Source organism: Carya illinoinensis, chromosome 3, assembly GCF_018687715.1.
Source record: "Carya illinoinensis cultivar Pawnee chromosome 3, C.illinoinensisPawnee_v1, whole genome shotgun sequence".
NCBI lineage: Eukaryota > Viridiplantae > Streptophyta > Magnoliopsida > Fagales > Juglandaceae > Carya > Carya illinoinensis.
The window spans coordinates 21,703,617-21,728,758 of NC_056754.1; the positions used below are offsets into that span (position 1 = coordinate 21,703,617).

Sequence of the window (25,142 nt, forward strand, 5' to 3'; positions counted from 1 at the left end):
AGCCAGAAAAGAAATATGTGGAATTCTAGAAAGCAAACTCACGAAAGTACTGCCACATTACCTCTTCAAAATCCCTTCATTTTCTCTTGATCCCATCCCAAATCTAATACAATATTCAACACCTCACTACTACGTACAACTCCTTTTGGTCTTCTCCAAGAGTCCCAACCCCCTCTTTTATTGCCGAGTCCATTGCACCGTTTCAAACACTTGTACACATCTCTCTCTCTTGCATTTATGGCCAAAGGAAGTGGACTCTCCATTGATTCAGATCCAATTGGGTTCTTTCTCAACCAGCCAATAGTGCTCAACTCATTCCCTGAAGACGACAACAATCACCATTACCACAACCGAAATATCAAGTGGAAGCTCGGTGCCATGGACGCCACTCTAAACAGGTCAGCTTCCCCCACTATTCAATTCCCACTCAACCTTAACTGTTCCCATCGCCAAGATTCTCCTCCGCCGTCTGATGCTAAGCGCACCGTCATGGATGAGATGGACTTCTTTGCCGAGAAGCACGGCCAAGACAACGAGGCTGCCTATACCGATGTCGATAGAAAAGACTCGGACGGTCCGACCGCCTTAGAATTTAAGGTCAACGTAAGTGATCCATATAATTAAGCTTTTTCGATCAGTTCTAGGATGTATTATTATGATTCTCTCCAATATTGAGATTGAATATTTTGTCGTATTACATATAGACTGGTTTGAATCTTCTTACGACCAACACTAGTAGCGACCAATCCATGGTGGACGATGGCATATCACCGAACGTGGAAGATAAAAGAGCCAGGAGCAGTGAGGTAGGGGAACGAAAGATCTTTTTGGATTTCATCATGGATTGGTTTTAGCTTTTAATGTTTTACTTTGATTCTTGTTTGAGTTTGGAACTGATTTTTGTATCAATCTGTCGCGTTTCAGCTGGCTGTTCTTCAAGCTGAGCTTGAGCGAATGAATTCCGAAAATCAACATCTAAAAGAGACGCTTAATCAGGTTACTACTACCTACAATGCGCTGCAGATGCATTTCGTTACTCTTATGCAGGCTCAGAAAGCCAAAAGCACTGAAGAAAATGGCATGGTGGATGGGAAAGTAGAGGTAAAAAATAATGGAACACTAGTAGTGCCAAGGCAATTCATGGATCTTCGGCTGGCTACTAATGGTGATGCGGATGAGAACTCGATGTCTTCGTCAGAAGGAAAGAGCCGGGATCGGTCAGGATCGCCCGGAAATAAGGGAGAAGTAATGGGATCGAAGCAGCAGTTTGGGCTGGGGAAGGATGGGAATAGTGATGAGGTGCTTGCTTTCGATCAGGATAAGAAGGAAAATGGTAGTAAAATTGGGAGAGAGGATAGTCCGGATCAAGCATCACAAGGATGGAGTCCTAATAAGGTTCCCAGGTTCAATTCACCTAAAGAAGTTGATCAGACTGAGGCGACGATGAGGAAGGCACGCGTATCAGTTAGAGCTCGATCAGAGGCTCCTATGGTAGGTGATGATGATGAGGGTGATTTTGCTTTTGTTTTAAAATCAAAAACTGGTTTAATTAATGCGGCTGATTGATTCTTATAGTAATTGATTTATTGGAGATGTGTTGATGATAGATCACTGATGGCTGCCAATGGCGCAAGTATGGGCAGAAGATGGCTAAGGGAAACCCATGTCCTCGAGCTTACTATCGATGCACCATGGCTAATGGTTGCCCAGTTCGAAAACAAGTATGTTTTCTTCTAGACTTTTTTCACCTTATTTTTGGGAAAACTTGAGTGTGAAGTGCTACTTGCTCGGAAAAAACTCCTCCAATTTCTTGTTAGAACTCTAATAAATATTTCGAGTAGTTTTAAATTAACAATAAATGTGTAAACTAGACTCTTATGTTATCTCTCTCGGTGCTATTCTTTATAAGTTCAGCCAAAAAATTAAGACCTCGAGATCACCTGCACCATTCACTTATTTGGTAAATTTAGTACCATTTTTGTTGATAAGATTTTTATTTCTTCATTTTTAGGAAGCAGGCACCTTTTTTAATGCATGTTTTTGGTAAAAACAGTCTTTAAGTTCTGTTTTTGACTTATAAGAACTTAGAAAATGGGGGAGGGAGACCATGTAATTTCAATCTGTTAATCCGAGTTTGATCATGGATTGCCTAACGTTCAATCTTGAAGTACAGTACTGTTTTCTCAAGACTCAGTTTTTTGAATTAATTGGTTTATCTTAAACAGGTACAAAGATGTGCAGAAGATCGAACGATCCTCATAACCACGTACGAAGGCAACCACAACCATCCCTTGCCACCGAACGCCATGGCAATGGCATCAACAACTTCATCAGCAGCACGAATGCTGCTCTCGGGTTCCATGTCCAGTGCTGATGGACTAATGAACTCAAATTTCCTCACCAGAACACTCCTGCCGTGCTCCTCTAGCATGGCCACCATCTCAGCATCAGCCCCATTTCCCACTGTTACATTGGACTTGACTCAATCCCCCAACCCGTTCCAACTCCCAAGGCCACCAACCCAATTCCAAATCCCCTTCCCAAACCCCTCACAGACACAGAACCTCGCCACCGCCCAGGCAACATTGCTGCCTCAAATATTTGGTCAAGCACTCTACAATAATCAATCAAAATTCTCTGGTCTTCAGATGTCTCAAGATATGGACTCTTCTCATCAACTGGGTCACCAGCCACAAGCATTGGAGATGAACCAGGGGCAGCATAACTCACTTTCTGATACAGTCAGTGCCGCCACCGCCGCCATCACCGCGGACCCAAACTTCACCGCAGCGCTCGCAGCAGCCATCACTTCTATTATTGGCGGTGCTGCTCAGACGAACAACATCAGCAACAATAATAATAGTAATAATAATGCCAACATCACAACCACCACCAGCAGCAATGGCAACTTAACAAGTACCAGCAACAGCAATAGCAATGCCAACAATAAAATCAGCAATTCAAGTTTGCAAGGCAATTAATAAGGCGAGGCTATTAGCTAATATATGGCTACTTTTCTATCAGTTTTAATTTTTATTTTCTTCCTGCTGGCCGTAAGGTTTTTTTTCCTCTCTTTTGGGCTCGAAGAAGTGAGAATATTATACGTGTTCATTGCTTGTTTCTTTCCTTGTTATTTTTTCCCTGGAATTAAGCATAGACTTCATATTAATTTCTTTGTTATTTGAATAATATTAAAAATTTAAAAACGGGAAAATAAAAACTAAATATATATTGGAAGAATGCATGCATATCACGATCACGAGTTTAATTACTTGTTTTGTACGGATCCGGAAATCAAAGGAAGTGTGTTTTGTCTTTCATATTTTCTTTATTCTTGCCGACGTCCCTTAATTTGCTTTGTTCCTAAAAGATGGAGGAAAAGATAAAAAGATCAAGAGAACGTACAAGAGGGAACAGAACAATGGACTTTATACTTTCTTGGAGTTACGTGTATCATAGGGCACTTAACCAAAAGAGAGAGAGAAGAAAATATTGGCAGTCAATAGAATTAACGAGTCAAGAAAACCGTCTAGAGTGGTTAGAATGGGATCGATAGGGTTCTTTTGACACGCAAAGAAATTTTAGATAAAGAGTGTGTAGAGCGTGCGTGAGTGACTTTTTTTCTGTTTTGGGTCGGGGGGTTTTGTCACGTTTTGGTCTTTTGTCTTTTGGCATTTTATCCCCATTTGGGAGTTGTTAAGTTTTAACTGGCCGGATTGGTAGATTTCTTTCCATTCTCATTGTTCTTTTTGTTTTTCCTTCTTTCCCACTTACTTACGTTCTTTATCCATATATTTACGTCCAATCAAGAATAAATTCTATCAAGAAATCTCATACATTACACATCACTCTTTTTTTATATTATTTTAATTCTTTTTCTTATCAAATATGTGATATATAAATAATCAATAAAAAAAATTAATTATTTTAAAAATAATAAAATTAAAAAAATATTATGTGGCATATAGAGTTTATGAATAGTAAAACTCTAACTTAACGTCTAGATCTCTTCCCCTTTCTCTTTCAACTAGACTATTAACTAGTCTCTCGATATCCCTCCTTTTTCCAACCAATCTCGCTAGTTTCTCTCCTCTTTTTCTACATTTTTTTTTTTTTTATCCATATCATGTCATGTGTGTATATATATAGGCATAGCCTTTTTCTTTTCCACTAGATTGAAATAGGTAATGTCTTATCGTTTTCCCGTCCTTAAGTCTGACATGCGTCACGCCATGAGACTCTAGAGTCGAATTATAAAGACTACTCGTGTTCGTCAAAAAACCCAGACGGAAGGTTCATCCATTGTCGTGGTTTTAACTTTTAAGTACTACTACAAGCATGATCGATGTCGCTAGAATTCTTGATTTCGAAAAATCTGACCTCCACAAATTAGACTATTGTACTAATAATGTATATAAATTTCACAAAAAAACAATTCTACAAGAATTTTCTTCTCAAATATATTTTAAAAATGGAATCATTGATGACTTCTTCAAGCTGATAAATTAAAATAAAAGCCTTCTTAATTCAAACATATTCTTAACTAGTCTCACCGTTTTCATTAAATCCATAAAAGCCCGTTTTTAAAATTTTCATCGCAACACAGCCTTACAATATGCCTGGATATCATCGAACGGCCTGTTTGCTATATATTGTCTTTTTTTTCTTTTTCTTTTCCTACCATCCATGCATTGAAAAATTAGCTAGTACTTTAACTTTAAGATATATAATCTGATCTCTCTTTCTCTCTCTCCAATCTCTCTCTCCATGCATGCATGGATCAAGTGATTAACACAGATCACTCACACTTTAATTTTTCATATTTAGATGCATATAACTTCCTTGTCGTACGAGTAGTAGTGAAAGAAGTTGCGCAGAGAATTAAGTATCTAAAGCTATCTTTGTTCTGCAATATTCAGCAAAAAAATAGTCTAATACCAAACCACCAAGACAACCGTGAAATTAATTGGAATTTTAGTATAGGAGGCAACAATTAATCAGATGCGGCAGTCGCTTCTTGCATGCTAGCTAGATATAAAGATATATATGAAGGGCTAGGCAAGGGATCACAGCACGCAACTTGTTTAAGTTATAAGCATTTATTAATCACTCGCGAAGACTTTGGATACTAATTCTAATTGGTAGATAACAAATTAAGCAGAACAGTACTCATATTAATTACTTGATCAGTTAGAGAAGTACATAATTATAGCAGCTGCCCATATCGGTAGTGCAGTACCATTCCCAGTTCATTTTGCATCCAACTCATGCATGTAGCGTTTAATTAAACCGAGGGTGGTTTAGGCCGGGCTGGTAGCGTACGTACGTACATGGGGTGATGGTTGGGGCCGCGCTCGGGTCCCGCATTTTGATCAAGTGGGAAAGCCTATGTTCGGTTCCATTCATTACAGTACGTAGTAGTACTGTTCGTTCCAGCAAGGTTGCGATCATGTGGTGAGTAATAACAAAGTTTCATCATTGCATTTATATATGACGTACGTTTATGAATCTACCTCTTTCGTAATTAATGAGTTAAAAGTTTTCTCTAGCTGAAAATCTTCTATTTGGTATTCTTTCTTTGGATTCACATTCATACACACACACATAAGGGAATCCGTACTGAGAAACTAAAAGGCCTGGTAGCCCAATCAAAGAATGGCAAACTCACATGAGAAATTTCCCGTGCTGCAGTACTACAGCATGCACTCTCTTTAAAAATGTAGAAAAATATGAAACCAATTTACATAATTATATAAATTTTTTAATACATCCTAAAACTGTATCTCTTTCCTAATAAAGTTCTAGTACTGACACTGTAACACATGTACGCTGTCTTTCAAGGATATTATATATCTAGCTCTGAAGTAAAAAGGAGCGAGCATTTAAAGTAGAATCCAAACTTGAAGCCATACACATCCAAATTAGGAAAGTGCGAGCCCCGTGAGATTCACTACAAACCCTGCGCGCTCTTGATGCGCCCCTAGCAGCTCCATGTTAGCAATTTAGATCTGAAAATAAAGACACGGGAAAACCGTTGGACCTCTGAAGGAGCTTTTGAATTGATAATCTGTTATTTTCGATTCAGTACTTAGTCACATTTATTTTCTTTATGTATATCAATTTGTTTGGTGTGCTTTCGACAAGTGTATACGAACTTTATATGTAGTGAGATTTCAAGTCGTATCCCATACGATATCTCACATATTTGAATAACTAGCTAGTGTAGTTGGTATTGTAAGGAAAACATTTTTTTTTTTAATAGGAACACAAAATTTCTTTAATAGAAGAAAGTACTTAGAGACATTTATCAAACCAAATGGTTTGAAAAATAAAGTCTCAACAACAATCTCACTACATTGAGATATCCTCAATATCCCAAGCAAATCGAGCAAGAATGTGAGCAACCTGATTGCATTCTCTATAAACATGCTGAAATTTGTACTCTGCATATAGTCCTTGAAGCTTTCTGATTTCGCACAATAAAGGATCTAACAATGCAGCAGATTCAAGTTCATCATTTAGTACTTGTATAGCCATCAAACAATCTGACTCAACCAACAATCTTTAGATTCCCATGTTAGCACACAATTGTAGAGCTCAAAATATAGTTAACAATTCAATAGCTTCAATAGTGGTTGCTTCAAACTTGACTTTGCTAGTTGCCAATATATAGAACATCACCATTCCCATCCCGGAGCACCAACCCCACACTTACTGATCTATTGATCTCACTAAAAATAGCACCATCCACATTCAGTTTCAACAACCAGTTGGTGGGGACTTCCAATCATAATAAGCTCGAGCTTTATTCTTAGGCATGTGTTTCAGATCAATAAATGACATTTGAACACAGAGAGAGCATAATCAATAACCTGTTGTACTGCTATATTTTTCTGGTCATGAATCAATTGATTTCTTCTCCACCAAAAACCCCATGCAATAGAAAATAATGAGGCTAGCTCTCCATCCCGGCCCTTCTCTAACACTGCCAATGCTATCTGTATTACAGACAAATTTTTTTCTAAATGTTTCATCAAAGGGATATATGAAAATCAATTGGAATGTATGGCTTGATAGTAAAATAAGGCATGTGTTGTGCCTTCAATCTATTGCATGCAAAAACAAAAGGACTCCTCAATATTAACATGCTTCTTAAGTAGATTATGTTGTGATGGTAGTCCCTCTTTGCATGCCCTCCACACAAGAACCTTTATTTTAAATGCTTCTTAAGTATTGACTAACCCGCCCTATACATGGGCATTCTATTCATTTATATAAAAATTATAGAGAAATTACAAGGAGGAACAACTATGTACAGCTAATCTACCAGCTATATAATCTACTATAAATGGTAAGTAATGTATACAAAAATTGACAAGTAAGTAATGAAATCATGTAGAAAAATTAGAAGAGAATAAAATCATGGCAGCATATGTGAGAGCTTTATGGATCCTTTTCAAGACGTCTTTCTTCATCCCCCCTCAAGCTCAAGGTGGGACCGAACTGATGAGGAGCTTGCTACAATTTGGAATAAACTTGGGAGCACAAAGTGGCTTTGTAAAAATATCAGCAACTTAATTCATACTAGAAATATGTGCAAGGGAGAGTGTACCATGAGCAACCTATTCACGAACAAAATGAACATCGATTTTGATGTGTTTTTTGTGATGATGAAAAACATGATTTTTGGTCATGTTGATTGCACTGATATTATCACAATACAATGTAGGAGTAGAAGTTGAAACCCAATGCTTTGAAGGAGATTCAAGAACCACATAAGTTCAGTTGTGGTTGTAGTGAGCGCACGATATTCAGCTTTAGTTGTTGAACTCAAGATAGTTGCTTGTTTCTTAGCTCCCCAAGATAGCAAGTTGTCACCCATGAAGACAGCAAAGCCAGTATTGGAACGACAATCATCCTTGGATTCGGCCCAATCGGCGTCACAGTAGCCGCGAAGAGCAGTGATGAGAGCCTGAACAAAATGGAGACCAAGATTAATGGTTCCTTTGAGATAGCCAAAGATCTGCTTAATGGTTCCTTTGACCCCGAACAAATTGCGTGTCTCTGGGATGTTGCATAAACTAACAAACATGATGAACAACATATGAAATATCAGGGCGAGTTAAGGTAAGACACTAAAGAGAGCCTACAAGTTGTCAAAAATTAGTAGGATCAGATAAGGGAGCACCATTAGTAGCTGTCAATGAAGTCCCAGGAGCCATTGGCATTGACACAGGTTTACTACCATCTAAACCAAATTTTTGGAGCCAAGAAAGTAAGTGATGTGTTTGAGTAAGTGTGATGGTAGACTCATCACAAGCAACTTGAAGGCCTAAAAAATAATGAACTTGACCCAAGTCCTTCATGTTAAAGGTGGAGGATAAATGAGAAATGAACTTGCCAATGTAAGAAGTAGAGCTCCCAATTATGATGGTAGGTATCATTGACATAAATCAATAGTAACAAAAAAATAGTACCCTTGAGGCAATAGAAGAGAGACTGATCATAGGGATACCTTTGAAAGCCCATTTGTTGAATATAGGTACTAAATTTCAAATACCATGCCCGTGGAGTTTGCTTCAAAACATATAATGCTTTATAAAGTTGGCAAACATAATTCGGGTGAGAGTTATCCTTGAAACCAAGTGGTTAAGATAGGTAGATATGTTCTTGTAAATCATCATGGAAAAAGACATTGTTGACATCAAGTTGTTTGAGAGCCTATTCATGAGATAATGCCAAAGTAAGTATTAATCTAATAGTGCTTGATTTAACCACGGGACTAAAAGTTTCATCATAGTCTAAACCTTTTAATTTAGTCAAAAGGTTGTGTCACTTATTTAGGGTTGTGTCATTTTTTACCAACCATTATATTACCAATAGTTGTAATCCTTGCCACTAGGGGTCATTGGTGCTAGGAGTGTACAAGAACCGCCAGAACTTGCTGTGAACCGATTAGATCGATCGCCGGAGCATGGAAACAGCTATGGCCTTCAAAGAACCAGTCAGCGGGCTTGCAGAATTGAGGAAAAACTGATATTAGCGGTTCGACACCGGTTTGAACCCTTGGGAAACCTCTGAACCGGTCGATCCGATCTATTTATATATATATTTTTAATATCTATATATAAAAAGGCTCAATTTCAATTAAATGAGTGAAACATCTTCATTTTAGAGCCTAGAAGTTAAATATATATATATATATATATAATAGAACGATGCGCCATTTCAAAATGAATTAATAACCCCCCCACCTATCTTCTTCTTCCCCGTGTCGTCTTCTTCCTCTTTGTAACTTTCTTCTTCTTTCATGGCAGATAATGGCACGACGCTTCATCCTTCTTCCTCAGTTCCTTTTCCTTCACCGAAGATGTTGATAGTAGATAGTAGACTGCATCAACGCACGTCGAGACCGATATGATTGGTTTTCTTTCCCGAAACACACGGTTTTGGTCGGTTCAATAGACTCATGGTAGATGTTGGTGGTGTCTCAGTTTGATGGCGAAACTGACGTTGAACCCATCGATATACAACCATAATTGGTGCACAATGAAGGCACTCAATTCCCTTTATCCATTACCAACTTGTGGGACAAATACCCTAACGAGAGTGTTACCATATTGTCAATTTTAGTTCGATTTTCGTCCATATTTTGTTCTTCATTTTTCTACAGATTCCTTTGTCTTCGCTCATATCTGCACCCAATGCGATCATGCCTAGACAACAACAAGAGTTAAAATTAGGATGATGATTGATGAAGACGAGCATGAGAGACTCAAAGAAAGAGAGGATGCAAGGCTAAGAGAGAGAAGTTAGAACAAATTAAGATTAAAAAAACTAGTGTTTTAGCTATCGTTGACATTGAGGACAAGAGAGAAAACACAGGAAGAGAGAAAACAAAGGAAATGCATAGGATTTTAATTAAAAGAAAAGAGATGAATATATAGAAGGAGAAAATATAGTCATTTTAAGATTTTCTTGGGAAAAGAAATGTTTGCAAAACATGGTCTTGTATGCACGGTTTTTTTTGGGGTTTTTTTTTTTTGGGGGGGGGGGGGGGGGGGGGGGGGGGGGGGGCGGAACGTGGGTTCTTAAGTTTGCAAAACATTGTCTCAACTGTTAGGCCACTCAACCAACTATTACTTATATTACAATTAAGTCTGAATATCGGAGTAGGAGCTTATATTGGCTCCAAGTCCGACCATTCTTTTCAAAGCAATTGCAACTCTGATTCTAAACTCTGAATTTTTCAACTCTAGAGTGGGTGTTAGCCGAAGTCGAAGCCGCAGGAAGTTTTGCCAATTCCTACTTGAATGAGAAAGTTCTTACCTTTATAATATCCAAATCAGATTCTAATTATGTAAGTGACTAATTATTTTAGAAGATAAGCCCATATGTGACTTGGGCTCGTGCCAGAGTGTTTTGTTCATACAAATACCATAGAGGGGCTTACCAATTGTACGTTTTGTTTTATTTTTCTTTGAGTGTTTCTAAAGAATAATTTTTTGAGCTTAAAATGTGAAATCAATATCTAGTTTAAGGAAGGTTTAGTTTATTTCCAAACTTGCCTATTATTAATTAGTTATTTTTGCTAGGTCATTCCTAGAAAAAAGATTTGGGGCGTGACACTTCATATTTCCATTTTAATCAAACAAAGTATATATATATATATATATATTTATCTCTTTGACAAAGCAAATTAAAAATGGTAGAAGCCAAACCATACGACTTCACCTTGCCTATTGACCCAAAATGTCCAAACTAGACAGTTCACTTCACTCAAAACATGACTCACTTAGACAAGTTGTGGGGTTTTTAATTTACACATTTTGGGCTGTTTGGATGTTAAATAATATTTTATATTATTTATAAATAATAATGAAATAATTTATAAATAGTAAAAAAATAATTTAAATTAAGATATTTTATTAAATTTTAAAAAATGAGAGAAAAAAATTAAATTTGAGAATATCAAAAAATACTAAAAAAAAAAAAATTCTGTTCCCATTTTATCTATTTCGTCAGCATATGCGTGCCCCTTTATCAATACGTTATGGGAAGATCAATGAGACCGAAAGGCCAAATTATGGGCCTGAAGTTGTAACAAACAAAGAAAAGGCCCAGTACCCAGCTTTCCAGTTAACCGACCGTTGTACTTTGTAGAGCTACCACTTGTTTAGGTGGGAGATCGAACGAGCAGGATCCAAAGTCACCATCACTCTCCGCCTTTCGAAACTGAATTGGTAGTTAGAGAGAATAGCCGCAACATTTAGTCCCATTAGAACCGACCGCATTCAACCAATCAAAAGTATCCACTTCACCATATTGGAGCCACCGAAATAGAGGTAACTAATTACCGTTTGATTCTAAAATCCGTAACACATATCAACGGTGGATACTCCAGAGAGTAACTACTAATGAAGCAGACAAACCCCTCTCTTCCTCTCTAACGTTTCCTTCAGTACTTCACAGTTGGTTTCCTCGACCGTACATTTTTGGCCCTTTACTTCGTTCTGGTTTCGTAGAAATTTCAGGTAAATGACAGATTTTCCACTGTTTTATCTTCCTCTCTTATAAACTATTTTTGTGTTCATCTCTCTGCTCTATGATCGTTTAGTTGCTGTGAAATCCTTATGTTTAGTATAATTTGATGCTGTTCTAGCGAGTTGATTGATTTAGGGCTCTCTGCACTCCGTTTTGGTCGCTGAGAAAATGTAAGAAGGAAAAAAAAAAGGAAGTGAATTTTGTAGAGTTTTCGTTTGGTTTTATCATTTTACTATTGGTTTTCTGTTCGTGTGAGTATCACCTGAAGATAATGGTTTCTGTTCCTAACTCTCACCTTGTCTTCCCTTTCCACATTACAATCAGCTTCTACAATTAAGACTGCATCTTAATGATTTTGAAGTTTTCTGTTATCCTTAGTGAAAGTTATATTTCAAACACCAGTACACTGTTATTTGGTTTCCTAAAACTAAGAAACAAAAAAGAGGAAGAGAAAATAGGTAGAAAAAAAAATTAATCTCTCTTTACTACTCCCTAGATGTTCTTCGTAATTGACTGGAGCTAATATTATCAGTTTTTATAATGGTTGTATGTTTTGGGTTTCCCATGTGAATGATCTCTAAGAAGGATGTGCACTATTCGTTGTTTTGCAGTTTCCAGAATGAATTCCAACTCTAGAATCTGTTTGGCTGCTCTTCTTCTCTTGTTCCTTCTGTCCCCGACAGTGTTCTCCACGCCCAACAACGGGTTGATCCGAATTGGACTGAAAAAGAAGAAATTAGATCAAAGCAACCGTCTTGGTGGACAAGTCGACTCTAAGGAATGGGCAACACTAAGAGTTCCTATCAGAAAATATTATCTCCATGACAATTCTGAGGACATTGTTGCTCTAAAGAACTATATGAATGCTCAATATTTTGGTGAGATTGGAATTGGAACACCTGCTCAAAATTTCACTGTGATCTTTGACACAGGAAGTTCTAATCTTTGGGTACCCTCTGCGAAGTGTTATTTCTCAGTAAGCATCTTTTTAATTCTTGCTCAATGGATTTATGTTGAAATGGTTGGAAAGGAGTAAGTATATTCTTTCGTGTTGGTGCAGGTTGCATGCCTTTTCCACTCAAAGTATAAGTCCAGCCACTCAAGTACCTATCAAAAGAATGGTATTATCCATTTCCTTGGTTCAGGGAGTTTACTTTTTATCTAGATTGGCTCTGCTCATTTTTTTATGCTTTCTTTCACAACTCATTTTCCTTGTCTATAGTTGGATTATTTACGGAAGTTGAGATGTGCTCTAAGATAACAAATTTTTGAGTGTAGATTAAATTGGGGTGGGAGGTCTATTATAGAGAGCTAATCAAGGCATTTTCTTGTTCAACAAAAACAAACTTTCAAAACGCCGATTTTCTTTTATTAGTAAACAAAACTTCATTGGAAATAAGAATAGGCAAGAGCCCAAGTACACTTGACATGTGCAATAGCATGATAGACTAGTGATACAATAAATGCATGAAAGCTCATGCCATTAAAATCAATTTGAATAGACTAATGGAGTAAAGTATTGAAAAAGTAAGTTTTAAGCTCATCCATTGACCATATCTTCAAAGCTTGATCTCTTGTTCCCCTCCCTCCAAACACACCACCATAGGCATAATTGGACCATCTTCCAGATTGCTGCAATCTGTGAATTATCCTCAAGGCCTCTCCAAGATACTAGGAGATCAATCACCCTTCTCGTAGTATCACCCAAGCTAGTCCCACTCTAACAAAGATGTCATTCCATAGGATCGTAGCAACTCTCACAGTGAACTAGTAGATGGTCAAAGGACTTCCTACTCTTTTTACACATGTAATACCAATCAAAGATAATGATTCGGCGCTTCCTTAGGTTATCTAGTGTGAGGATCTTCTCGAATGAAGCAGTCCATACAAAAAAGGTTGCCTTTATGGGGAGCCTTTGTCTTCCAACGAGCTTACTTCTGTTTATGCTTGATAAATGTTCTTCATACGTTAGAATGAACCACAATTGTGCATGGTGATGCCTACTAGGACACTCACCATTGTAATATATTTTACTACTAACATCCTAAAATTTATGTTGTATGAAGGTTTCCATGCCTATAAAACTCTATACAAGATTGATTTATATCAGTGGGTGAGCAAATGTGAGGTGAAAATGAGAAATATATATGACTTAGAGAGCCCTTCAATCATATATTGGTGACTGAGTGATTTCTATACTTTTCTCACTTATGATTATACTTTCTTTGCACAAAATAAGCATTATTGATACAAATACGTATTGGCACATAGCTTAAAGTCAATTCAAGAACCATCATCTATATTTGCTAATTGCTAATATGAATTAAAATCTGATAGGATGATTCTTGTTCTTGTTTTTGTTGCAGGGAAATCTGCTGAGATCCACTATGGAACTGGAGCAGTTACAGGTTTCTTCAGCCAAGATCATGTCAAACTTGGGGATCTGGCTGTTAAGAATCAGGTAAATTTTGATAACATGCAAATTTTGTTTGTCTTCAGTTCAGCATTGTGGTTGGGGTTTATCTATACTAATAATATTTCAACTTAGGATTTTATTGAGGCAACCAGAGAGCCTAGCATTGCATTCTTGACAGCCAAGTTTGATGGTATACTTGGACTTGGATTTCAAGAGATCTCAGTTGGGGGTGCTATTCCTGTCTGGTAAGTCAGGGCAACTCAGCTGGTAACAAACTATGAATCACTTGATTAGTACTTGAAGTCTACATGGTAAAAATGTGCTTAGCTGACCTGATTAATTGATTTGGTTGTCAATAATAATCTTTTCTCAGGCGTTGAATTGTTAGCTTCTGGTTTTGATACTGCTTCAGAATGGTTAACATATTTTAACTGTGTATTCGCAATTCTGGTAGGTATAATATGGTCAATCAAAGTCTTGTAAAAGAGCCAGTTTTTTCATTTTGGTTAAACCGCAAAATTCAAGGGGAACAAGGGGGTGAGATTGTTTTTGGTGGGGTTGATCCTAATCATTTCGAGGGCAAGCACACCTATGTCCCTGTGACTCAGAAAGGGTATTGGCAGGTTAGCTTTCCCAAATTTCAACCATCAATTGCCGCAGTTATCCATGCTCCATTAATCATATCTTTTTTATGTTTTAACTGTTAATTATTGGTTTCTCTTATTGGCAGTTTGATTTGGGTGACGTACTAGTTAATGGTGATACAACTGGTAATTATATTGAGTTTTTCTTTCTGTCCTGGTATATGGAGACATTGTTTCGTTTATTAGTAATGTTGTCAAATCCACTTGCCATTGTATTGCTATTAAGTGTATTTTTTTTTTTTTTTCAGGATATTGTGGTGGTGGTTGTTCAGCAATTGCGGATTCCGGAACCTCTCTGCTGGCTGGCCCAACAGTATGTATTTCCACAGCCACGTATGCTTCTTATTCTTCATTAGGGGTCCTGCACTCTGTTGGGCAGCAGAACATGATATATGCTTGTATGGCGCATTTTTATCTGTCAATTCTATTGTTTCTGTTAATAGTTTCATGTACTTATGTGAAGTTCCTTTTGTAGATGACTATTGTTCCTTTTACTAATTCAGTATCCGCAAGGCATATTATTTTATTTACTATCTTAAATAGGTTAATAAAGTTATTTTAAGGGCTTCACCCCTATCTTTGGTTCTGTTATGGAAAATAATATATATAAACACTTAATCTAAAATGTTGATTCTCTTTGCTAAAATAAAATTTTCTCAAGTTTTAAGACGTCACCGTCAATCCCCTTGGCAAATCTAGGTCAGTCGATGCTTCACTGTGATTGTGCCTTAATGAATCTATTGAAATATAACGATTTGTGGTGAATGCTATGGTATGATATTTCATTTTCAGGCTGTAGTTACTCAAATCAATCATGCAATTGGAGCTTCTGGGTTTGTAAGCCAAGAATGCAAGGTTGTGGTCACGCAATATGGGAAGACCATACTAGATTTGCTGGTAGCTCAGGTATATATTTCTTTTTTTGATTTCTTTGAGTATTTTGTTTCATGTCATCATTCTTTCATTCTAGAATGGAATTTCTGGATAAAATATGATGCTATTATTCGATTCCCTCCAAATGAACTGACTTCTGCTTATACTGGTGGCTTTTATAGGCAGGACCAGAAAAAATCTGCTCCCAGATTGGTTTCTGCATGTTTGCCAGGACTCAGAGTGTTAGGTCAGGTTTAATTTGTATCTTTATTGTTTTAATAGATCTTAATGTGATATTACCAGCATTATATGGGGTTCAAGCAGCTACTAGTTAGTACTTGTATCTTTATCATCCAAAAATTCATTATGTGCAGTATGGGCATTGAGAGTGTGGTTGAAGGGAGCAAAAACAAGGCATCTGATGGGGTACATGATGCCACTTGTACTGCTTGTGAGATGGCAGTGATATGGATGGCAAATCAGCTAAGACGGAATCAGACAGAAGATCAGATATTGAATTATGTCAACGAGGTAAACTAGCATTTTTTGTTCACATTCCCTGAATAAATGGTATTGCAGCAAGCTAATTCCTTTAGTTGCACGTGCAGCTTTGTAACCGACTTCCCAGTCCAAATGGAGAATCAGCAGTTGAATGTAGCAGCCTATCTTCCATGCCTACTGTTTCATTCACCATTGGTGGTAAAGAATTTCGTCTTGCACCAGAGCAGGTAATTTTGAAGGCTTTTCGTTTGCATTTAGCCCATGAATCATGTCACCCAATCTTCTTTAAACTTCAGTTTAATGAAATGAGCATCAGTTAGGGTCAGATTACTTCTGTCACTTTTTAGTACATGTTAAGCTTCTCAAAATCCAGTTTGAAAAGATACAGTCTCGTATATTTAATGATATGTATGCGATCTCCATCCATACATGAGTTGCAATCCTTCAATGTGGACTACTCATAATTTTGGTCTTCGCAGGTTGCCTATAGTTTATCTCTAATTTTTCTGGATGTTGGTGTCATGTATCAGTATATTCTTAAAGTGGGAGAGGGAGCTGCAGCTCAATGCATTAGTGGGTTTCTTGCTTTGGATGTGCCTCCCCCTCGAGGACCTCTCTGGTATATTGCTTACCTTTCTTTGTGATTGCATAGAACCCCCATTGGGCTGATGGTCCGAAGGGCATTCTGTTAACTTTGCACCCACTGTAAATAGGACAGTGCCCTTATCTTTGACAAAGAATTTTCTAGTTTTTTCCTTTCCCCAAGATTCACCCATGATACTTCATTTCAATGCAATTAGCTTCGACGCATATAAGATTACCTTTCAAGAATTATAAGCAATTCGGTACATGTTTAGTATCTAAAATAAGTACAGTGCCTATTCATTGCATTATTTTGTCACATTGCAATACCACATGCCAAAACTTTCCTTTCTTCGAAAGTGCTTGTTTCCTCTACATAAAAAATTTGAGCAAGCAAAAAAAGGGAAACCTCTAATATTTTGACAATAACCAACAGAGTAGTGTTCATCAGGGAGAGCAAATAACATGAAATAGTCTTTCGTGGATTTTTTGGTATTTTTCTGATAGAGTTTTAGTAATATTTCGTTTCTCAGATTTTTTTTAGTATATAAATAATCTTTGTTTGCAATAAATAGTTTCTCAATGCGTTTTTGCAGTTGAATATTGAACTATTAATTAAGTCTATTAAAATCTGCAACTTATATAATCATGAACTACTATATTATTTTTTTCTTTTTCTTTTTGTTTTAGTTTTCACCATGCTGCTCAGTGCAAATTTAAAACTGATAAAGCATTATACATTTGTTTTATGTTTAATTGAAAAAACTTTTTTGGTGGATAACATACTAAAACTAAATTGAACTCAAAATGAGGTCATATATATTAGCTAGCATCTATCATAAAAAAGGAATGATAGTAACTTATTTCATTTTTAATCTTTTCTAAATATCGTTATAGTTTTCAAATTATCAAACTATACCCTGTTAAATACCTTTTAATTTTGCCCACCACTGAGTATCCATCCTCCTGTGTTGCGGTCTTATATTATGAACTTGGTTTCGAAACACCATCACAAAAAAATGCAGCGCACTTAGATAATCAGCCAATCACTCAACACTAGTTCCCATTAGTAGATTATGAATGCAGAAGTCATGTTGATTAGGTTTTGAACCATATATTGAGTTGAATAAGGTTGAGCATCTTTCCAAACTTTTACACACATGACATGTACTCATTACTGCTAGCTAGCTTCATATCAAGGAATTTGGTGTTGATATGTTTATATTACTTAATTCTCAGCAAGCTTGGTTATTATCTGCCTGTGTATTCAATGAGGTCACTGATTCATTCACTAATGCTGCTTCTGAAACCCATTATATATGCAGGATTCTGGGGGATGTTTTCATGCGCCGCTATCACACAGTGTTTGACTATGGGAATCTGAGAGTTGGATTTGCTAAAGCAGCTTAAACCAGTCTGTCTCTAATATTCTCTATTCCCTCTGCAATAAACACAGCTACAAAACTTTTGCAGTAGTACTTTTCAGGTGTTACGATACGACTTAATATCTAATCGATCGACATGGTGTCAAACATGTTACATGTAAATATATGAAGAGGCTATATGCTTGGTATTGTAGATAAAAGTAAAGGGAGCTGGAACCTTGTGAAATTATTATTCTCATGTAGCAGCTTGATCTGAAACACCCACTTTACTTAGCCAATAAGAAATGATCAGAAACCCACTTTACCACTTGAGTTTGTTCAATATTTTTACAGATGGTTCTTGAGTTGTGCATTTACCAAAAGAAATTAGAGCACAAATCATGGCTTATGTACAAGAGGTTTGAATTTTAAGTACCACGGTGCTCATTAAGTTTTTCATCATTTGGTTGGATTAAGTTCCATCATGATCACGTTTTCATCATACTAATTGCATATTTCCCACCTTTCATATCATTAATTCTATTGTCTGTGAAAAAGAAATTTGAATTATTAAAGATAATTTTTACCGAGAAACATCTCTGAAAAGTGAGTAAAAGTCATGTCACCAATATTTGAAGATGAAAGCTTGAAATTTTTCTGAAGGTATAATGATGGGAGTTAACTAACTATTAATTAACTAAGTAAGTAAGGTCTCTTTCATGGCTCCAAGCTCTAGAAGCACTTAAGTGGCAAGTGGATTGACACTGTACACGTGTAGGTAGCAGTCCAATCAATAAGTGACTTGTGACAAAAGAAAAAGGTTGTCTGAATCAACGCAACTACGTACAGCACTTTCTATAACGGAACGTCAAAGCAAACGCAACGCACATCTATATCCATATTCATTCATTAAGCAAAGCAAAGCAACATTTTAATCAATAATAAATGGGGAAGCGCTTCCAATCCATTTCATGCGGAAAAACCCATAGACGTTTCATTGGTCGCAAGGCTGGCTTAAACCCTGATTACAACATCTGTTGGTTTTTATGCATATGGCAATACATGATTGGATTTTTGGGGGGGGCTTTTGCTGATTTGGTTCTATATATAAAATATACAACAACGATAATGATCATGATTAGTGCTATTAAATTGCACGCTTTAATCAGGGCCCACATTATCAAAAATCAATTTAGATTTATATATATATTAAAAATTCTATACGTCATATTACTATCTTATTTTTATTTTATTATATAAAATATAGTAGCTACATTTATTGTTATTGGATAAATTTTTATTGAATGATTCTTTATTATTTATTTGTGATAAATATATTACATCTTATATAGTGAGATAAAAATAAGATAAAAGTATATATAGTGTATATCAATAATATATATATATAAATATAGAGAGAGTAATATTACACACTATACTCTTATTCTATTTTTATCGACTTACTAAGTAATATGTAGTATATTTATTATTATTAAATAATAAAAAAATATACAATAAATAATCATATAATATTGATAAATATATCATATCTTATTTAGTAAGATGAAAATAAAATGAAAATATGATATATAGAATTTTATATATATATAATATTTATATAATATTATATATATATGTGTGTGTGTGTGTTTGTACCCACACGTATGCGAGTGTGTACAAATATATGGTATACGTATATGTATAAATTGTGCAACTGCATGCACATAAAAGCAGGCCAGTGTAGAATTTATTAGCATGAAAATAAAAGCTGCGAGGAGGGGTCAAAGGCATAAATGATGTAAGCCACACATCATCAATACTACTAGTACTCTAAAAAGAAAGGACCACCCTTTTTTGTTTTTAAAAAATAATTAATTTATTAATATATCACTGGCTGCATGCACTAAACGCATGTGTGTATACCATGGGTATACGTAGCCACTCTCACATTCACAAAAACAAGACAGCACTACCCAAACGTGACCGGCCTTCAAAATTAACGCTTATCAACGTACGCTACGTGTTGGTTCAGGTGTGGTTCGACACGTAGCCAGCCATGCCAGCGCATGGACATGGCCTACTGATCTCCTCGATCTCTGGCCTCTTCCATAATAAATAAATAAAGGCAAGGCTGGAGCTTAGATATAACACGAGACACACGAAACGTCCGACTGACGTGCGAGAAAAGCAGCCTGATAATCTTTATGATTAGCACTCTTACAAGCCACGCATGAATGCATTTTGCATTTGATTTAGAAGCTAGCTTTGTTGCGTTAACATGATCTCAGCTGCACGTACAGTACTTTAGTACTAGTAATGTGAAAAAACTGTGGAAATCATAGATTAGCCTAATATTATAGCCAGCCTAGCTAGAAAGCAGATGATCTTCATGCATGAGATTGCAGCTAGATAGGGAGGTTGCTGTTGTTGGGGTATTGCTTCGTAAACAACTAACTCCCCCTCCCAACCCCACCTGCATGATTAATAACTAATACTAGTACTGTTATCTGTTTACTTTTGGCATTAATTAGTTACAACGTCTATGTACCACTTTTCCTTGATTCCCTCTTTTTTGATTAACTTCTCCACCAAACTATATATATATATATATATATATATATATATGGACCTCCCTGCCTCTTTTTATTAATTTGGCTTAAATAAATAAATTTTGTTATATATATAGTTATTTTTATATATTTTTTATGTATTCTATTGATATAATTAACTGCATCACTTTTATTTAATATAAAATAATTATTTTAATCAATCACATTAATAAAATATACAAAAAAATATATAAAAATAACTGTATATAGAATTTTTATAAATATATATATAAGAGTAATACTAGATACAGTTTTAAAATGTGAAAATTTCATGCACTCACTTTAAAAAAAAAGTAAAATCTACAATTAAAAAATAATTTTTTTATATAAATCCCAAATTTATTATTTTTTTTTTAAATACGCGAGATTTATATAGTGTATATCCTAAGATTGTGAATATCATTATATATATACATTATATATATATATATGTAGCACTTATCAATACTTTCTACCATATTGTATATAAATATTATTGATGATGATGATGAGACAGAGGCTAGAGCTGATTAAATTAGCTCATGCATGCTGATGTTCTTTCCGTGCAAGGTCCAAGTTGAAGAATGTATAACGTTTTCTTTACTCTTTTTAAGATCCAAAGCATGGTTCTTGAAGCAACAAAACGTAGCACGTAATACAAGGAAAGATGGGCGGGCTACCTAGCTAGCTAGCTACTTACATTATTTCCGACTTCTAAGTCTACAATTTTTATAATATATATAGCTATCTATAATAAAATGTGATCAATTGATATAACCATTCACAGTGGTTAATTTTCAACTCATTTTGCATTTATACTTTTTAGTAATTCAATCTTCATAAATTTATACTTTTGAGATATATAATTGATCATGTAATATGATCATATTAAAATAGTGGATGCACTTGTTGAAATCGAATCTGAATTTCATTGAATTAATATCTTATCACCACCTATTTCAATTTATATTATATAAAAGTAATATAAATACAGTGTTAATTAGGGTGTATAAGTTTCGCACATTTCCTGTAAAAATAAGTGGGGCCCACTATTACAAAAATTATTTTCTTTTTATGAATCTCAAATTTACCAATCTTTTTTAAATTGAGTACCACGCGGGACTTACACACGTAAGATTATAAATATAATTTCTCATTATATAATTATATGTAATATTTAACCGTACTTTACCAGCTAGCCAGCTTTACATTATATAGATATATAAAAGTAGTATAAAGAAATTAATTAAATTATTAAAATGAATCATTATTATTTCTTACAAAAATTATTTGGTATATATGGTAATTAATTAACTATATATATGAATGTGATTTTCTAGAATTGGATTGATTTAACGAGTACAGGTTTTGGTCTGAATTATTCTTTGCATGTATATATAGAATTAACCAGCTGGCCCAGTTAATTAGTTTACGTACCATACCTAAATAGGAGGGGAGGGGGATGGCATGCAATAAAATCCTTATTTTAAGTCAAGTGATTCAGAAATATAATTCAACTAATTATACATTAATATATAAAGTTAATTACTTTCTAGAAGATGATGATCAAGTGGGCAGGCATGCATGCATGCATGGTTTTATATATGTTTTGCCCATTTTCCTAATTGTCTGGTTCTAGATTTGACAAATATGATCATAGGTCGTACGTTGATTAAGATGTAAGAAATGGTACTTACCAAATTTTTAACTGTATTTTGACGAACTCATGCGCTATAGCTAGCTTTTTGCTTAACATTTAATTTTAGTCTATGTTTTGTTCAACCACAGATATACATACATATATATATATTTAAAATTTCTCCTAAAATTTTTTAAAAACAAAATATATATAACCCTAGCTATATATATCATATTTAAAAAAAGAAAAAAAGAAAAAAAAAAAAAAAAGTGGCCCACGACATGATGACCAGCTGTCATGGTTTTGTCTCTTTTTATTTTTATTTTTATTTTTTATACTTTTGAATTTTAATGAAGAGTACTACGTACTTGTACGTCATGCATGTCAGCTTTTTTAGGGATCGGATGGGATAAATTGCAAATTCTTGATGACTTAATTAAGAAATGATTTTTTTAATTTGATTATTTATATATATATAAATTATTTTTATTTTTTATTATTTTTAACTAAAAATTTCATTTGAAAATTGAAAGGAATAGTACTTTATATATATGTGTGTGTGTGTGTGCTTGTTTAGTACAAAATATAAGTTTTTTATTTTATTTTATTTAAACATTTCTAGAAACACAATAATCAAAACATCTTCATTTTTGTTTTGTAATATTCCCTCCATGTATTGACTTTTTAACTTTTTATTAATCCAAAAAGACTTCAATTTTGACAACTACATGCATGCAACACATGCACAAAAAGGTATATACTCATGCTCATGTGCAACTGTTTACCAAAACAATTATAAAAAGGAATATATAATTTCAACCATTTTGGTTGTTCAACCCACCCTCTACATGAAGTATGAACCCTCTCCTCCTAAATATCCCAAAAATTAACTTCATTTTTTCAAAGTTATCAGTCAAACAAAATACAGCATCCAATTTGGATTACACATCCAACCAATTAGCTACCCTCTCCAACCTCTACCAATCACATTACCACACATGCCACCAAACCATACTCCAAAATTTATTTCCCCATTTCCTCACTCTTTTAGCTCTCCTACTCTTAACAGATGCGTACGTGCCCTTTTGCCAAGCCATCGCCTAGTAGGCAGCCCCAAGACGTCTGCTCCACTCAAATCTTGACACGTACCACTTAGACTCACGTTAAAGGAATTGTCAACCCCCTAACTCTCTTATAGAGTAAGAGAGATATAGACCCAACTAACCAATAACACTAACCTGTAAAATTTGCCACCTTGCTTTATAAGATTCCCTATATAAAGGCAACAGCTAAAATTAATGTTACCAGCATAGCTTTCTCATTTCAGCTTACCAAAATGCGTTGGACTAGAGGCCAGACCCTAGGCCATGGCTCCTCAGCCACCGTCTCCCTGGCCACAGCCTCTCCCTTGTCCGGCGCCACCGTTTTTGCTGTGAAGTCTGCCGAGCTTTCCAAATCTGAGTTCTTGCAAAGAGAGCAAAAGATTATATCCTCTCTGAGCAGTCCTCATGTGGTTGGCTATAAGGGTTGTGATATTACCATGGAGAACAACATGACCATGTACAACCTTTTCATGGAGTACGTCTCCGGAGGCACACTTGCCGATGCAACTAGCGGCTGTGGAGGCCGTCTTGATGAATCTTTGATCGGATACTATGCGCAGCATATTGTTCAGGGGCTAGACTACTTGCATTCACAAGGCTTGGTACATTGTGACATTAAAGGTAGGAACATTTTGATTAGTGAAGATGATGGTGCCAAAATTGCTGACTTTGGATGTGCTAAGTGGGTTGAAAGAAGGGTTGAGGAGGACAAGGTGGTGGCAATTGGCGGCACCCCAATGTATATGGCACCGGAGGTAGCTCGTGGAGAGGAGCAGGGGTTCCCTTGTGACATTTGGGCAATTGGGTGTACAATTATTGAAATGGCTACTGGCGGTGCACCATGGCCTAAAGTGGCTGACCCAGTTACGGTCTTGTACCAAATTGCTTATTCCGATGAATTGCCCGAGTTTCCAAGTTTTCTATCCGAGCAAGCAAAGGATTTCTTGGATAAGTGCCTAAGGAGGTGTCCAAAGGAGAGATGGACAGCTAGTCAACTTCTTAAGCATCCGTTTCTGGAGGGGTCCAACTCCGGTGTGAAGTCAATTCCAGACTCTGCTTCAAATTTTTCTCCTACGAGTATTCTTGATCAAGGCTTTTGGAACTCACTGGAAGAGTCAGAAAGTCTTAGCAGTCCGGTTGATACACAGAGGAAAAATCCGGCTGCCGATAGGATCAGGCGGTTGTCCTCGCTTTCAGAGGTACCCAGTTGGACATGGGATGAGAATTGGATCACAATTAGGGAGAACAATTCCGAGGACAACAATGTTATCATGAATGCTGTTGAATTTGAAGCTTATATGATTTGTGGGTCAGCAACAGTTTCCATTAGTAACGGTGCGGAAGAGCTGGAAAGCACATTCGGTACTGAGGAGTTGTTGAATTTTTCAGATAGCAATGTAAATAGCCGTAGTGGGAATTCAATTGGTTTCTTTAATGGTAGGAAAAGGTGTGTAGCTTTGAGCAATCTCAATTTTGTGAGAGACAAAGAAAAGTCGTTTCTTCCTTCAATCTCAAGTTTTTGAAGTTCATAAAATTCTTGTCTTTCCGCTCTCCCTGTCTCTCTCTGTGTCTCTCACACACACTGACACATGATTTTACATCTTTGGACTGTTGGACTTTAAGCTCAAGCAAAGTCTAAACATTAACAGAAAGCAAATGCAAGAAGAATTTGGTTTTCGGGAAGTCCATCTGCCCACTTTTTGGTTTTCTCAAATTCCCATACCTATCCATCTCACTTTCCACTTTTTTTTAATGGGAATACTACTACTCTTTATCCTCTAATTTATCATTTCAGTTCACATTTCAAGTGGTTTCATACATCTTCCATTTAAACGGACAAGTACTTTAAACATGACAGATGTGCTAAAAATGACAAAATCTTAGACGA

The 25,142-nt window shown here is 35.9% G+C and overlaps 3 protein-coding genes across 6 annotated transcripts; all 3 read left to right on the forward strand.

Annotated features, from left to right (window-relative positions):
• On the forward strand, positions 1–3,169 carry LOC122303793 (probable WRKY transcription factor 31). 2 transcript variants are annotated; one of them, XM_043115753.1, is made up of 5 exons: positions 1–597; positions 705–806; positions 925–1,491; positions 1,608–1,721; positions 2,226–3,169. In XM_043115753.1, exons 1-5 carry the CDS (start codon positions 238–240, stop codon positions 2,979–2,981), a joined length of 1,899 nt encoding a protein of 632 aa, XP_042971687.1. In that variant the 5' UTR covers positions 1–237; the 3' UTR covers positions 2,982–3,169. The 2 variants fall into 2 exon arrangements, with proteins under 2 accessions (XP_042971687.1, XP_042971686.1); XM_043115752.1 differs by having other exon boundaries at positions 3–603.
• An 8,214-nt stretch (positions 3,170–11,383) lies between these two features.
• LOC122303794 (aspartic proteinase A1-like) lies at positions 11,384–18,252 on the forward strand. 3 transcript variants are annotated; one of them, XM_043115756.1, is made up of 14 exons: positions 11,384–11,534; positions 12,156–12,520; positions 12,605–12,665; positions 13,911–14,005; positions 14,093–14,205; positions 14,415–14,583; positions 14,691–14,730; positions 14,853–14,917; positions 15,397–15,510; positions 15,660–15,724; positions 15,852–16,008; positions 16,086–16,205; positions 16,509–16,597; positions 17,886–18,252. In XM_043115756.1, the coding sequence occupies exons 2-14, from the start codon at positions 12,164–12,166 to the stop codon at positions 17,968–17,970; spliced, it is 1,530 nt and encodes a 509-aa protein (XP_042971690.1). In that variant the 5' UTR covers positions 11,384–11,534; positions 12,156–12,163; the 3' UTR covers positions 17,971–18,252. The 3 variants fall into 3 exon arrangements, with proteins under 3 accessions (XP_042971690.1, XP_042971689.1, XP_042971688.1); XM_043115755.1 differs by lacking the exon at positions 11,384–11,534 and adding an exon at positions 11,576–11,714; XM_043115754.1 differs by lacking the exon at positions 11,384–11,534 and adding an exon at positions 11,589–11,612.
• A 5,191-nt stretch (positions 18,253–23,443) lies between these two features.
• Positions 23,444–24,803, forward strand: LOC122303795 (mitogen-activated protein kinase kinase kinase 18-like). The gene has a single exon (XM_043115757.1). It carries the CDS (start codon positions 23,488–23,490, stop codon positions 24,775–24,777), a length of 1,290 nt encoding a protein of 429 aa, XP_042971691.1. The 5' UTR covers positions 23,444–23,487; the 3' UTR covers positions 24,778–24,803.
• Positions 24,804–25,142: the final 339 nt, after the last annotated feature.